This window comes from Chaetodon auriga, chromosome 13, assembly GCF_051107435.1.
Source record: "Chaetodon auriga isolate fChaAug3 chromosome 13, fChaAug3.hap1, whole genome shotgun sequence".
NCBI classification, from domain to species: domain Eukaryota; kingdom Metazoa; phylum Chordata; class Actinopteri; order Chaetodontiformes; family Chaetodontidae; genus Chaetodon; species Chaetodon auriga.
This window is the reverse complement of record NC_135086.1, coordinates 15,545,091-15,559,035: the sequence shown is the minus strand read 5'-3', so window position 1 is coordinate 15,559,035 and position 13,945 is coordinate 15,545,091. Positions and strand designations below refer to the sequence as shown.

Sequence of the window (13,945 nt, the reverse complement as noted above, 5' to 3'; positions counted from 1 at the left end):
AGCAAACATTCAGCGGATAATCATTCACTGCCCGTGACCATGTGCAATCTTCTCGGCCTGACAACAGAGCAGCGCTGGTTTAATAATAACCCGGTTTCAACGGTAAAGATGTAGATGAGACGAGCATGTTGATGGATGGAGTTGTTGTGTGTCCTTTACACTGAGAGCAAATAAATACTGCTTGTCACTTGTCCCGCACTGAACTGAGAGATAGCAGAAAACTCCCAGTTCAATAACCACTTTTTAACACTTCATAAAGGATTTTTTATTTTTTATTCGATTTTTTGATTTTGAAATTTTATATTTTTATTTTATTTTATTAATTTATTCCTTGTTTTATTCATTGCTCTTTCTCACTAGTGTGTCAGCATTTCAGTGATACAACAAATTAATGCATATTAAAAGGGAAAAGTGTTACAAAAGCACAAATGTGCAAAGGAAGGAAGAAGAAGAAATGAATAAAACAAAGGTATGAGGCAAGACTGAGAATGGAAATTTTTCCCTGCTGCAGCAGGATGACTGATGACCACACGTCGCCAGTAAATGCAATGTACGGTAAAAGGGTCGGACCGACAGGAAGTCTGCCACAACAGCATGCCAGCGCTGTGGATCACACCTGTCACTGACTGTGCTGACATTCAGTCAGTAGCAGTTTGTGTGTGTTCACCTCAACTAAAACAACCCTGAGTTACTCTTCTCAACCTTTCCCTCTCTCCAATTTTATTGTTATATTCTCTGACCATCTCCCAGGCAGCCAGTGGCTTACAGAGACGGGTTGGAGGGTGTATATGAGGTTGTGATGGCCGCTCAGGAGCACGTGTCCATCAAGCCTGGCTTCCCTCGGACACGGGTGAGGCAGGGCTGAAACGGGTTGGTTTCACGAGCAGAATAGCAGGCTGGGGTCAGGCTGGTGGGTGGATGAGGTGAGTTACACTAATGCATCCTGGCAGTATGGGCTTTTTCCATCAGACACTGAAGTGCACATACAGTGTTCACATACAGGGGCGCACATGAACATCCTGTCTCCCCTCTCCTGTTCTTGATCTCACATTCAGACCTCATCCTGGCACTGCCGCGAAGCCGTAAGAGATGAGATTAAGTGAAGGCGTGGAGCATCACTTCTTTGTTACAAATCGCTTCATGCTGTTATTCTGTGTAAATGCTCTTCCACTGCTAAATCCGCCCTGATGAGGAGCACAATGGAAACGTCAAGAGCAGGGTTTAAACTGAGGAAGGCTTCGTAATTAGGAATTAGCAACATCTTGTCCATCCCTTCAAACACTCCATTGAACGGTGGGGTTTAACTGACTGAGGCCTAAAGTGATGGTAGGTGCTCCACAGGCTTTTGCTTGAGGAAACTAGGACTCACAGCCGATTCTTCCTGAAGGCTGGCAAACTTTTTAAGATGCTGTGTGTTTTAGTCTTAGCCTTAGTCAAAGTTGAGGTTAGCAGCCTGACTGTCTTTTCTTGTCTGGCAGGGTTTGTCATGGGATCCTAATCACTTGGTTTCTTCTGCTATTTATACATGCAAAAACATTTTGCCTGCTCCGTGGTGAAAGGGACAGTTGTTTGGAGAGGAGAAGTTAACCATTCAGAATGGACCGTAACACTGGCAGTGAAAATGTAATAAGTGAAGAAGAGCCAGAATGATGGGTATTTTTGATTGAACCAAAATAAAATAAGTGACTGCTCACTTAACAACAAACAGAGGCAACTCTTTCACAGAGTAGTTTCACATTTTACATAAATCTGTATCACTTTTGTGTGTGTTCATTAAACATGAAGCTACCAAGATACAAAGGTAGCTTAGCTTATTTTAGCACAAAAACAGGGTGAAATATCTCACCTCACTCTGTGCAAAGGTAACAAAATCCCCAAAAGCCTTCAAATTAAACAAGAAGACACATTGTTGGTCCATGCCCTGCAGATTGGTATGAATTTTTTGATGTGATGACACCATCGACAACACAACATTGCCAGTCCAAGAATGAAACCATTTTCTGATCTTCCTGCACTGTTGTGTTGACCGTCCATCCACCTCAAACTGTTGCCTCTGCAGACTTTGTGGTTCTATAACGAACTGCTTCCTCCTTCACTCCAGCTACCAGAGCACCTAAAGCTCAATAATTACCATGTTATATCTTACATATCTTATATATCTTAATTCATATAGTGTAGGGATACTTCTTGGTTGGTGTCTTCCTGCAGCTCAGCTAACCTGCCTCTGGTACATTCACAAACATAAGAGTGGTGTTGGTCTTCTGACTCTCTGCAAGAACGCTGATAAGCTTATTTCCAAATGAAGAAAATGGCAAGAGTGAATTTGACAAACCCTGAGGAGAAGACAGATGTAATGTAACAAGTGAAATGATGACGTGAATGTAGGGTTAAAGTCACATCTGCTGGTGAAAGGACATTCAAACTGTCTGTCACTGTGTGAGTGCTTATATATACTGTGTGCCCTCACCACATAATTACAGCCGTTTGAATGCCTTTGAATGCACGTTGGCCTTCAGCAAGGAGGAATCAAACCTAAAAGATTCCCATTATATAATGCAGCATGTGCCTGCAGGCAGGTTGCAGAGCAGAGAGATTGTCCGAGGCTGAAACTCTACGACAAGAAAGAGAGCAGGAAGGAAGGAAAGAGGACTCGTTGAGTTTTGTCTATGACTCTTTGCTCCCATAACAAAGTTCAGCAAGTACTTTCAGAACAGCACGAGCTTTGAGAGGAGTGAGGCCAGAGAGGCACATCGATGAACACAGTGCATACTGTATCTCCACCAAAGCCTTTAAGGTAAGAGCTGAATTTATGACTGTTTCTTCTGTTTCCACTGTTCTGTTTGTAGCTTCCACTGTGGGCTACCAGATACAGCTAAAATCACATTTTTGATAGATGAATTCCACTCATTCATCAGTTTATCTTTGCTTGAACTTATTGAATGCTGAGACAAAGAGAGGTTGAATTACTCTTAGCATATTTTATAACTGTTTTTACATCTTGCATGATAGGAATTTCACAGTGAAGACAACAGAGCTCTATGTCTGAGGGGCCACTCAGCAAACAAGAGCACTCTGGAAGTTGCCTCTGAGCGGAATTGCCATTGATCCCAGAAAACAATTCCACTTCCCCTCCCGTTGCCGGAGAATGCTTCCCATCAGAAAATAGAGCACCAGGGATGTAAGAAGAAAGGGGGAGTGGGTTGAGGGGCGGAAGAAGAGGAGGAGGAGATGGAGGAGGAGAGACAGAAGGGAGGGCCATGTGGGAAAACGCTCTCCTGTGATGCCCCTGCTTTTCTTCTTGTCCCCCCTGTGTGGACTAACAGTTTGGTTTTGGGACAACAACGAGCTCAGACGTCGCCCCCGACAGCCAGCACCTGTTGACGTCCACAAATAGAAGAAGAAGAAGACAGTGCCGCCATCACACCGAGCCTCCTCATCTGTGCACCATCACCGGCCTTTTGTCCACTGAGGCCCACCAGGGGACAGATAAGGATCAGACTACTATCCTACAGCAGAAAGACCAGGTAAGCCACGAAATGAATATCACACGTAACAATGTCATCATAAAACTCTTACTCAGGTGAAAGACTAGAGGGATGGAGACATTTGGGTAAACACTGTGAGCATCTCATTCCAAAAACTAGTGAAGTCAAGCTTAGTGATGATGTCTCTGACAAACTGATATCTTGTAGACCTGGAGCAATGGGGTGAGGGGCCTGGTGTGCATTAGAGTCCCTGTCCTCGCCGGCAGGTTCAGTCGTTACTCTACTCGCTCTCGCTCCTTCCAGCTTGCTCTGTCTGTCTCGCTCTCCTTCCCCACTGCTCATAACTCTCAGAAGAGACAAATATACTCAAACAAAGTGCAGCACTGGAGACCTTAAAAAACAGAGCCACCAGCAGTGTGTGCATACTGTATGAAGACTTTGAGGGGTTATTATCTCTGTGGTGTCTCAGGGGCAAAAGGGAGAAATTCTGATTCAATACTACCACAAATATCCGCCACAGTTTCTTGTCTCTACACAGAAATGACAAAAAACTACATGTACATTTTCCTGCTGCGATTTCAAGCTGAAGATGATTGTACTTTCTATTGATGCAGTGCACTAAAGTAGCTTTTTTTGGCTCTGACAAAGGCAGGAATTCATACAGCTAGTGCTAACAAAAATGTATTAACCAATTAACCAAACTGTAAATGAATGCCATGAAAAAAAGAGGAAAATGCACACTTGTGCTGGTGAGGAGCTGGTTTATGTACAGATAGACAGAAAACAAATGAATCTGATAAGTCTGATGCTTATGAACTTTTTAGCTCTATAAAGTGATAGCAGCGGTGGAGGAAAGGAAAAGAATCAGTATCACAGTGTAAATATACTCCATCACAAGTAAATGTTACTTAAGTAAAAGCACAGAAGCACTAGTAGAAGCAATACATACTTCCAGCAAGCTAGGAGTTAAAGTAGTGCATCACTTGACTGTTATTACCTACATTAACATATATGAAGCATTTTAATGTTGTAGCTGACTGTGGTGGAGCTGATTCTATCTAGTTTGCCCTATTGGGTGCTTTAATTTACTGTGTGTAGGTAACACTGTGTCATTAATATATGCTCATTGTAGTTTTTTCTAAACATCTTAATCTGAAAAATAACTCTAATGATAAATAACTGTAAAAACCATAGCTATAAGTAAATATAACTATAGCTACAAATAAATGTAGTATAGTAAAAAGCAGAATATTTTCCTCTGTGCAGTGGAGTATGAGTGAAACTAGGAAAAATTAAAGTATTCAAGTACCTCAAATGTGTTGAGTTGCTATCTGCATCTAGCCTTCTTCAGAAAACATAAGACTTGAAAAATTTGAATCTAGACAAAAAACTAAAAAGTCAATGAAGAGACATCATTGAAATAAGTATCCACAACAAATCTGTTTGATACACCCTCAGATGAATAAGCATCAAGTGACTCGACCTTGAATCAGCGTTTGTCTGCTTGAATCTGACGATACATCCACTGAAAAACAACCAGCACTGTGACATTAGCGTGAGTCCCAATTCCCAGAGTCATAAAAACAACTTTATATTTCGGTGGAACATAGCAAGCTCAACAAGAGGTGCGATTTGTTCATCTCAGCTGCCTCCCCTTTCTAATTGGGAGTGTGTTTGTCAGAATTTTCTTCCATGAAACACCATGCAGCTGCCTGGCCTGAGGGTTCCAGTGTAATGCCATATGCAGCTAAACAGTACATCATAACAGGTCTGTGGGTCTGTGTGCAGTAGTGGCCAGATGAAGAGCCAGACAGCCATGTAAGGTAGCAGGCAGTGCATCAGCCTGCTGGCTTCTGCTGGTGTGACTGATATATGGTAGCCTAGATTCACGCTGGCTTGCAAGTGGTGGCAACAGGTGACTCACATGAGTGAGAAGTATTCTCCCCGTCATCCTGCATCAGATCCACTTCGTAGGTCAAACTATCCCTAACTCACCCCTCCACCGAGCCGGTACCACTAAACTTAAACATCCTCATCCTTGATCGTAATCCTGGCGCTCGGTGGGAGTGATATGCACGCCACCCCAGCACTCCCACAGCTAAACAGCTGCTGCAGCGCATACTGGGATTGACCCTCCAGACGTGTTAAAATCCAAGTTTAAAAGTCATGATTTATATATAACGCATACTTCTGGAGCTTGAACTTTGACACATATGTGCAGGCAGTCATTCTAATCAATAATCTGCATTTATTTCCTTTAATATATCTAAATAACTTCATTAACAACCTCAGTCACCCAGAGAGTAAAAATAACAATCACTGAGCTGAGTATCTGCAGCCTGGGTATGTTTGGCATCCCGTGTGCAGGTCTGCTGATGTCAAATGAGACCGCTGAAACTTGTGTACAAATGTGTTGGCGCAGAGCAGTTGTGTGGTTGGTCTGACATTTTCCTCGTGCTCCACTGTGCTGAGCTGTCGCAGCAAAAGTGAACAGCTACCGGCGAAGATATTTTGTCATAGAGCTCCCAGCAGAGGCTTTTTGTTGGGGGTCATTTAATATGAGCTGTAATGTAGAGTTTTTCTCTCTTGGTAACTTGACTCAATTTGAAGTCTTTTTTTTTTTTTTCTTCTTTTTTCAAGAGAGAGCTTGTTGGAACAAAAAGCATTCATAGTCAAGCAACCACACAGCCAGCATACAGGAAAGAACAAGTCAGACAACCAACAATCAAGCAACAACCACAATTTGAAAAAAAGAGTCTTCAGATAATGAAGCTTTAATTTCTCCTCATCAAGCTTGAGGAAAGTTTGCAGTTCATTGCATTTAAAAGCTGCATAAGATGTGAAACTATTTCTTCCAAGAGTGTAGTGTCCATATGGAATATCTGAGGTTAAGCAGTTATGGAATCATGAACAATGTTTAATGAGAGAGGAGACGTGTTGTAGGTGAATATCATGAGGTGATTATTGTGGAAGAAAGAAGAATAACAAAGTCCATCTAGGTTTTTAGTGTGTGTGTGTGTGGGTGTGTGTGTGTGTGTGTGTGGAGGGAGGCAAATAAATACAGAAGCCTTTCTTGAAAAGCCTTAACGGATGGTTTCACTTTGATTTTGAAAACAATAAAAAAATGCTACCAGAACATGAGCAGCCATCAGTCGGATGCTGGTGTTGTGATCCTGGCAGTGGTTAACATAAACGCACCTAAACACGGATCTTTTAGAATCAGGTCATATATTTACATATATTATTGCAATCCTCCCACAGCAGTGAGAGAATCTCTCTGAGGAGATAATGCAGCCGTAAAGTCTAAATATTTGATGTTTTTCTGATCTGGAACAAATAGTACGGCCGTGTAGTTACAAAGATGTCCTACACCACGCGGCCAATTTTGGCTCTTCACAGTATTTTTAGAACGTCCCGTCGGTCGGGCCCCTCCGGTGTGAGCCTGTGTGGCCTCATTTGTCCCTCTACGATATGTCAAATACTGTCGACGTTTTTCCAGAAAAAAAAGAAGCTTCTGACTGTGTTTTGCTTTCCACTGAAAACGATAAACGACTTTGTCAGGTAATGTGGTTGTTAAGCCAGCGTGTTGAGAGACTTGCTGAAAAATTGACCTCCTCTCCAGCAAATCCTCGCAGACACGCATAATAACACAATTGTACTTAATGCACAACATTGTGTAAAGACTTTTTCCTTCAATGATCTTAGTCTAAACATGCCCCATTAAAAGGAAGCAGGCCGAGAAAATGTATACCCCACCATCTAACTGTGTGTATGAGGACGGTGCGGAGCAGGCAGCGTGTCCTGTTCCTCTATGAGGATCCGTAGTCTGTCAAACACGGCTTAGTGCTGAAAGGCACAGATCACAGAAGGAATGTTTAAATCAACCCTGCCCCCTGTTGTTCCTGATCTGTGGATACACCGTGGCCTGAGGGGAACCAGCCAGCCATTGGGAGATAATGGGAAAAGATTGGCAGAGAGGTGGGAGTGAGTTTTAAAACCCATCAAGCCAACTAGAAAAGAAAAGCTGAATCATCAGCAGCTTTTTATTAAACAAACATTTTGCCCAATGATCGTGTGAGAGCCATAAATCTGAAGCCACCTCGCCATGTGCCACCGTACAGCAATAAAAAACACGGCTGGATGGTCCTATGAAACTCCCATCCAGGGGTTTCTCCAACCTGATGTGATGCCACGGGCCCGACCAGAGTCACTGCCCTCTAAGGAAACACTGAGGCTGGTCCAACAGCCCACAGGATTTATTGTTTATTGTTGCAGGGTAGAGAAAACACAGCGTTTATTCTTGTTGCTCTGCAGCGAGTCACAGCGGCAGCCGTCACTTCACAGTGATGCAGTTTAGTCGCTGCTATTTCTCTCTCAGCGGCCTGGCTGCTGTCCAGAGCGCACGCACATCTGACTGGAAATTTTAACATAGTCACTAAATTCCAGTTTAAGTTTGAGCTGACGATGAAGTGGTGAAATGACTGCTTCAGTTCATACAGAGTCTACTCTCTGTCTTGGTTTATCATAATATCTCTGTAATGCCTTTCTACTGAACTCACTCTTCCTCAGTGCAGGACACATACAATCACACAGAGATCACCCCTGATGCTTTGATTGTCGTCAGAGAGAAATACCTCAGAGGTTCATAATACCCCATTTGCGTAGTTCACCGTTGTGAATGCCTTATAACCAGATTGATTCCACTACTCTGCCACAGAGATTATAAACAAATATGACAGCCATGATGATCTACAGGCAAACCAGACCGCTCGGCAAAGGGCACGATGTATGACAGTTAATCCATGGTTATTGCCAAGCTTCCAGAGAGCCAACAGGGGCACAAGCATGATAGACAACCTCAAGCAAACAGTGCTTTTACAGCAGAGAAGTTCCCTGGAACGGCTCGACTGTAACCTCTCTGCCCCCTCTGCCTCCCACTCCTTTTAATACCTTGTTCCTTTTGTCCTTCGGAAATCATATTGTTTGAGATTGCTTCCTCTGAGAACAGGAAGGGGTAGTCGAGGGAAGGACAAAGAGAATGAGACCACTGCCTCTCCCCAGCTGGTCCGAACTCCACGTTGTCTACTGTTCTCAGGAGAGGAAAGCCTCCGCTGGCATCACTGTGTATGAATAGCGGTGTGTGTACTGTGTGTATTCTTTCATGTATGTTCCCGGAATGACAGACTACATTACTACACTAATAATGGAGAGTAATGACAGTTACTCAAGTACTGTAAGTACTGGTCGATGTACTGGTATTCACTTGAGAATTGCTACTTTATGTTACTGTTGTTCTATTGCGGCCACGTTTGGTTTATGACCAAATACCAGCAAAACTAATGGCATTCCCATCAGACTCAGCTGTATCGTTTAATTAGCTAATATTTGTGTGCTTATAAACTTTCAACATTTTCATGCTATAGCCTACCACACAGATGGCAAGGGAAGACATTGTTTCACAAAGGATAGTAGACAAAACAATGTCTAGATCACTTTGAGTTGAGAGTCATCATACTGATTGGTGGTCAGTTGACCTTGAATTCGTCGAGGGGGAGATGTATTGTTACCAGGGTCTGCGCAGGTGAGGAAACCCTGTTGTCAGTGTTAGCCGATAAGAACATGGCTGCTGTAAAGCGTACCTCCCGCCATTGTGCCGGCTGGACTCTCACTCCCTTCCTCCTCCAACGCTCTGCCTGTTTTTTGATTTACTTCCAGTAAAGATCATCAGCTTTATCTGAAGAGGGCTTTGAGCCAGTTCCCTGAGTGGGATGAGGACCCGCTTCACTAACAGATGATCTGACGGATCTCCAACTATGACCAGTCTGACATTAGCAGGCATTAAGTGCATGCTGCAAAACAAGTGTCAGACCTCAAACTTTCCTATGGTATGCCTTGTGCGTGCACAGAGGTTGAACATTTCCTCTCCCACATGTTTTCATGGGAGTGTTTTGTTTCCCGCCTCTCTCTGCTTTACAGATAAACGCACACTGATTTTCCATCTTATTGCCATATATATACTTCATAGAGACACTGAGGGAGGGGGAGAGACAGACAGATGATCATGGTCATTTAGACCATCTCTCTCTCACACATAACCAGTGTCAGCCAGGCGATTCAAAGCCCTGCGCAGAGGACTGCACAATGGGAATAACTTACTATGGAAGCAGCTGCTCGTGGATTACACTTGGAGGGAGATGAGGTGTGGTAAGAGGGAATATTAAGTCCCTGTTTAGCTTTTTTAACTGTCTGTGATTGTAGTGATTATACTGTGTATCCTACCTGGCACACCATTAAAATAACAGTTTGTCTTAACGCACAGCTTTTGAGGAATGTGTACGTTTTCTCTAACTTTGCCAAGTAGGGCAGTGACTTCAGATGTGTGACATGTTGGAAAAACCCGTCAAACTGTTACTTTCAGCCCTCCTTTCTTGCATTATAACTCATCTGTCTTTGATCTGTAATTGCATAGTAAAAGCTAGCAGTAAGCATATAGCAAATATAGATGTCAGAGGTCGCTCCTCAATGGAGTTTGATGGGTCCTCTTAACCCCTCAGTGACGGGGGTCATTTATTGCGCCCTTAAAGCTGTCTGGTGAGCTGCCTTATAGGGTCATTCTCGGCTGAGACTTGCCAGCCTGTCGCTGCCATGTTTGGGTCTTACCCAAACTCTCACTAATGCTGGAGTCAAGAGGTGAAAGCACGCACACGCACAATGGATAGTTCTGATTGACGTTCTGGGATAGATCCAGATTACATTGTGTAGGAGGTTTTTATTACTGCGCAGAGGACAGCGGACATCATAGCTGCTGTTCTGTGAGTGTGAGTGAAGTCTGCTGGTCATGGTCCACAGGCAAGATGTGCAGCTCAGACCAGGTCACGGCAATAAAAGGACAAAGTCTCCTAGCTTTGACTTGCCCCGCGGTGGCCTGTGATCTCTGTCTGTCATTTCTAACTCAGAATAGCACGTGGGGAATGTAAACACGCATAACACGATATGGAATCATTTTTCTTAAAACAACCTCATTATTTACTTTTACATGACTCCTGAACTTCCTCTCTCTGCGCGTCTCTCTCTCACTCATGGGAAAATGGTTGTTCACATACCAGTGTCCAGTCCTCAAGCAATTCACAGGCAGAGAGGCTATTTTTATGCATATGATGCCACACACACACCCAGGTCATTTCATGTGCAGGAATATAGAGGAGCCTACAGCTGTCTCTGACTGATTATCTGTCTCTTTTCTTTTTTTTTACCCTCCTCTCTGCTCTGTCTATCCTCCATCTCAGTGACCTTACCTCACCACCTCTAGATCTCCCTCTATCTGTCCTTCATCTCCAGTCTTTGTGTCTCAGGTGTGTGTTTGGCTTGTGAGCAGTGATGGGGGACTGGAGTCTGCTGGGGAATTTCCTAGAGGAGGTTCAGGAACACTCCACCTCGGTCGGGAAGGTCTGGCTCACCGTCCTCTTCATCTTTCGTATCCTGGTGCTGGGCACAGCCGCCGAGTCCTCCTGGGGCGACGAGCAGAGCGATTTCCTGTGTGACACTCAGCAGCCTGGTTGCACCAACGTGTGTTATGACAGTGCCTTCCCCATCGCCCACATCCGCTACTGGGTGCTGCAGATCGTTTTTGTCTCCACGCCGTCCCTCATCTACATGGGCCACGCCATGCACACAGTGCGCAGGGAGGAGAAGCAGCGGAGGAGGGAGCAGGAGGAGAGAGAGGCGAGAGGGGAAGGAGCCCTGGAGGGGGAGAAGGAGTATCTCCAGCAGAAGGAGAGTGAAAGAGTGTTGGCATCTGATGGGTCTGGCCGTGTTCGTCTGAAAGGGGCACTGCTGCAGACTTACATGCTTAGCATCATAATCCGTACAGTGATGGAAGTGACGTTTATCGTGGTGCAGTACCTGATCTATGGGGTGTTCCTCAAGGCGTTGTACCTGTGCAAGTCCTGGCCCTGCCCCAACCCCGTCAACTGCTATATGTCCCGGCCCACAGAGAAGAACGTCTTCATCATTTTCATGCTGGTGGTGGCCGGTGTGTCTCTGCTGCTTTCCGTGTTGGAGCTGTACCACCTTGGCTGGAAGAGCATCAGGAGGTGTGTGCGCAACAAGGTGATAGAGAGGAACAACCAGAGAGCTGTGACCGTGGCCGTGACGGCAGCCTTGGAGCCCAACAGTCCACCTCGGCCCTCGACCTCCTGCACCCCACCCCCTGACTTCAGCCAGTGCCTGGCAGCCCCGAGCTCAATGAACCCCATGACCTCTATGGTCTCTCATCCCTTCAACAACAGAATGGCGCTACAGCAGAACTCAGTCAACTTGGCCACCGAGCGGCATCACAGCTGCGACAACCTGGAGGATGAAGAAGACTTCCTGAGAATGAGATATGACCAAGCACCCACAGAGCTGCCCAACAGCTGCTCCCCGTCGCCTCTGCTGCATTCTGGCTACATGAGGGACAAACGGCGCCTGAGCAAGACCAGTGGAAGCAGCAGCAGGGCTCGCCAAGATGACCTGGCAGTATAAACACACAACCGGGGGGAGAGGAGGAACGGCTGGACCTTCAGAGCCAAAGAGAGAGGACAGAAAGATCAGTTTAGGAAGACACAAAGAGGAGTGTGAGTGAAGGAGCATGAGTGCAGGGTAGTTATGCAAACTGTGGCATTGAAGCCTGATGCTTGACTGTACAGGATGGACTAAATGTTCACTTTAGAGAGAGACAATGAGATCTGAGTGTGGACCATGTAAACTTGAGTGAACTCTGTGAGCAGATAGTGCTTGTGAGCCAATCTGTCCCAGAGCTTGAAAACTGACAACCAAACTGCAAAAGAAAAAATATTTTGAGATGAGTACAGGGTAACAGGTGTGAGACCTGACTATTGCACATTTAATGTTTTAGTTAAACAGTTCAAGCCAAAAACGAAGAAAGATAAGGAGGCTTTGTAAAGAGAATGGCTGTGCTTGGTGTGAGATGACTTAGGGAATCATTTCATTATCAGGCAAAATATGACACACATCTCAATTATTTAATTGATTATAAATAAGGTTGTAACTTTGAACAGCACAACCAACAGTTCCATCCTCCTGCTGCAAAAAGATAAGAGATGCAATAAACCAAAACAAGGACTTACTATGCAATAAACTATGAAGCTTGGCAGTATATAAATTGGATATTTTTACAGTATGCAGCACATTTCAGTTCATCAAGGTGCCTTAATGTGTGAGAATATCTTTCCACACAAAATCTTTTCTATGTATATTTTTCCAAAAGCCAAAACGGCAAAGACTGTAAATTTAAAATAAGCCATGTGTTGACTTGGTCATTTGATTGCACGACACCTGCAGGTCAACAAACATTGAATTTAACTCAAGAATAATCACTTTACAATAGTGTGAGGGAATCTGTATTCATTAGTTACATATTTGACAGCCTTTTGTGCGCAGAGATGAAGAGAGAATGTAGACTGTTTGGGGATTTTCCTTCTGAGAGATTCAAGGGAAAAGAAAAAGAAGAGGTTGCTGTTATGAGGAGATCCGGCCGCTGGGTGGCAACATTGCACTTACGTTTTTCAGTTTCTCTCCTGGAGCCATTGTGTAAATAGTGAATTTGTTCCTATGCAACGTATGTGAGGTCTTTGAATGTATTTTATTTCATTTCCGGTGTCTTGTTATTACTATATGCAGAATAATTTTACAGGTTGTGTCTGACAGCAGTTTGCAAATGAGCAACTGAGGGTTTGAGGTTTAATCCTACATATTTCCCACAGCAAACATTCATCCTACTGTACACAGGCGGCAGCTTCTGGTTCTTTCACACAGACTTTTATGTAATAAATGTCTTCACTAACCCATCACAAATCAATAAATCATCAACTGCACAATCTGCTCTGTTGTCCTCCGGGTGATTTATTCAAGTATTCTTAGATCTTTCTGCTACATCAACACATACCGATGTATGTACAATTATGCAGATGTACACACACTGAATATCTAACCCTGAGCTCAGAAAATCAAAGTTACATTAATGCAACTTGCAGCATATCAGAAACCTTGTGATTAATACGGAAATGATGTAAACTAAAAGGTAAGTGGAAATGAAAACAAGATGAGAGTTTTTTGCATTTCCAGATCAGGATCCTATCACCATTTTCATTTTTCAGTCTGTGCTCACCAGAAAGGACCTGCAGGAGACAGACTGGGAAGAAATGTACAGTATTTACACAAGCAAAGTCTGTCTCGCCATTTCTGCCAGGAAGAGTGCAAATACCCAACTTGGTCTGTCACAAGCTGAGATGAAAGCTGCAGTAGTTGCTGTCATTTTGTTTGTTGGTTGCAGATCAGATACACCTCTGCAAAGTTCCCCTTTTTTCATCACCACTGTGTAAGACTGCACCATATTTCTTTTTTACATAGGATGATGACTCCACATTACTGTTCACTAAAATCTTCTCTCTGTAAAGCTG

General features: G+C 44.0%; 1 protein-coding gene across 2 annotated transcripts; it reads left to right on the top strand.

Annotated features, from left to right (window-relative positions):
* Positions 1 to 2,351: 2,351 nt before the first annotated feature.
* On the top strand, positions 2,352 to 13,368 carry gja5a (gap junction protein, alpha 5a). 2 transcript variants are annotated; one of them, XM_076746983.1, is made up of 3 exons: positions 2,352 to 2,794; positions 3,010 to 3,524; positions 10,772 to 13,368. In XM_076746983.1, the coding sequence occupies exon 3, from the start codon at positions 10,863 to 10,865 to the stop codon at positions 12,006 to 12,008; it is 1,146 nt and encodes a 381-aa protein (XP_076603098.1). In that variant the 5' UTR covers positions 2,352 to 2,794; positions 3,010 to 3,524; positions 10,772 to 10,862; the 3' UTR covers positions 12,009 to 13,368. The 2 variants fall into 2 exon arrangements, with proteins under 2 accessions (XP_076603098.1, XP_076603099.1); XM_076746984.1 differs by lacking the exons at positions 2,352 to 2,794; positions 3,010 to 3,524 and adding an exon at positions 9,470 to 9,684.
* Positions 13,369 to 13,945: the final 577 nt, after the last annotated feature.